General features: G+C 37.5%; 2 protein-coding genes across 2 annotated transcripts in view; one reads left to right on the top strand and one right to left on the bottom strand.

The window, feature by feature from the left end:
- Positions 1 to 613: 613 nt before the first annotated feature.
- FDP41_000888 (uncharacterized protein) lies at positions 614 to 1,800 on the top strand (the record flags this gene model as incomplete). The annotated part of the gene is made up of 2 exons (XM_044712779.1): positions 614 to 921; positions 1,026 to 1,800. The coding sequence occupies 2 exons, from the start codon at positions 614 to 616 to the stop codon at positions 1,798 to 1,800; spliced, it is 1,083 nt and encodes a 360-aa protein (XP_044564823.1).
- A 442-nt stretch (positions 1,801 to 2,242) lies between these two features.
- Positions 2,243 to 2,263, bottom strand: part of FDP41_000887 (uncharacterized protein) — a gene marked incomplete at both ends in the record, with an annotated part of 1,106 nt that continues 1,085 nt past the window's right edge. The window contains one exon of the mRNA XM_044712768.1: positions 2,243 to 2,263. This exon is cut by the window's right edge and continues 448 nt beyond it. Coding sequence (XP_044564822.1) covers positions 2,243 to 2,263 — 21 coding nt within the window.

The following is a 2,263-nucleotide window of genomic DNA, read 5'->3' as shown; positions in this document are numbered from 1 at the left end:
GAATTTTGCTGTGTTCCGTTAAAACAACAACAACAACTTCAACAACAACAATATTAGAATATACTTTTGACACTCTCAACGTTTGCGTTGGTTGTTGCCTCGAACTCGACTCGTGATATCTTTGGTCAAGCTGGTGCGTGATCTTCCCAAAATTGTCTCACAAAAACGTTTGCTTTTGCCTTTTCCTCGAAACACTCATCACCGGCAATTTGGTCTTTTGTTATCATCATCTTGTGTAAACTTTTCACATTTGCACATTCTCTCTCTTACGAAACACACATCTCTTACGCAACATTTTCTCTCCTAGATATATTAGAATTCTTTCAAATCCACAATGGTTTCTTCCTTCAACGATAAACGACTGATCGTCCAAGATGACATTTCTCAATTCGATATTCATTTCGAAACATTTTCGATCATCCAGAAACGTTTGCGTGCTTCACAACCTATCTCTCGAATACCATGAACAGTGAATGCAGTGAGTTTCTTCAAGTGTGAATGAATACAGAAAGATTAAACACGAACGCAAACGATTACAATTGGCAACGCTTAATGTACGAAAAATTTATCGCCGATTCTTCGAATTCACAGCAATTTACGAAATGATATTAAAATGCGAGTATATAAGGTGGTGAACCCAAATAGTCCAACTCCAGGACAGGCTCCTTCAAATAGTGGTTCTTTAGAGGAAGTAGAGGTTCAACTGCCAACTGTCAAAAATACTCGATCTTCGAGGAGTAATAGTAGTGGTAGTGGAGGTGTAAGAAATAGTTTGGATTCGACAAGTAGTGGTAGTTCGATCTCTTTCACGAATGGTTCCTCAGCAGTGACCAATGTCGAAGTGTCAACTTCTTCTTTACCTTCTCATGGATCAACTGTCACTTGTCCAAAGAATTTATTTGATGAAGTAGAATCCTTAGTGTTACTGCAATTGAAGGAAAATCATTTTTCAACATTCCTTGCAAGTGATCATTTTAAAAACTTTCTCAAAAACAACCACTTCAAATACTCTACGAAATTGGAAGTTTGAAAAGTGACAGTTTGCTTCAATTTGTGGAATCCTTATCTGAAACCATGAAATGTGAAAATTTCACACTCCATGATTTTCGTTTCATCAAGAAACAATTTTCAAATTACGATCCTTCAGAATGGGAAGTCATTGGCAGCAGTGACCATCACAAATGCTACATGTCAAAACGAACCTATGACATGGGAGAATCTGTCGGATTGAGCTTTTTCAAATTCGATGTCACATTTCCATACAGTGCCAAACAAGTCATGAATACATTTTTCGAACAAGAATATAGATATCAATACGATGGAGAATTGAGTCGAATTGAACAATTGGCGTACTATGAAAAGAAGATTTCAAATTCAGCCATTGGATCGATCCAATGTATGACATCGTCGTCGTCACCTTCCAATAGTCCACAAATATCTCCTCAAAACAACATTCCTTCCTCGCCTACGACCGACTCACCTATGACGATCGTGTCATCAACGTCGAGTGCTTTGAACAACAACCACTCGAATGCCACTTCCATTCTGTTGGCCACTTCACTCACTCAGGAAATTTACAAATTGGTGTGGCCTTTCAGTAATCGAGATTTTATTGTGTCATCGAGTGGAATTTATGATCTCTCCACGAATACTTACTTTATGGGAAAGAAGAGTTGTCTCTCTGAGAAGGCGAAAAAGCCAGAAAAGAATGTGGTGAGAGCTTTCTCATTTGGTGGATGGGCCTATAAGGAAATTGATGAAAAACAACTCAATATTCTCAAATGTTTTATATGGACCTGAAAGGTAACATTCCAAAGCCAATTGTCAAGTCCATTCTGAAAGATCGAGCCAAGCACTTTATGAAGGTTGGAACCAAGTTTTTAAAACTCAACGAGAAGAGAGGTTTCATTTGTAATCAAGATAACTTTATGTTGAAAACATTTGAAGAGAATGGAGCCATGTATCTTTAAGAGAGAGGACGTTTTGCATTATCGATTCGGAGAGTGACCGACCTATGAGAAAGCTATTGAGCTCTCCAATGTCTGCCCTACGAAACAACAAACAAAACTCGATTATTTGGAAAACACTTGGAATAACCTTGATACAACCCAAATGCCCCCACATTGCTCGAGTGGTTTAAGAAGAAAATTAAGAATTTTCTTGTTTTATTGTGTTTCGAAATCATAATCCAAAAGTGTTTGTTGTTTCATACATCCCTACTCTATTCCGACTAGTTATTTATTCAATAAATCTCTTTTTGAAG

Source organism: Naegleria fowleri, assembly GCF_008403515.1.
Source record: "Naegleria fowleri strain ATCC 30894 chromosome Unknown tig21, whole genome shotgun sequence".
In the NCBI taxonomy this organism is placed as follows: domain Eukaryota; phylum Heterolobosea; class Eutetramitea; order Acrasida; family Naegleriidae; genus Naegleria; species Naegleria fowleri.
This window is presented reverse-complemented; position numbering and strand designations above follow the sequence as displayed.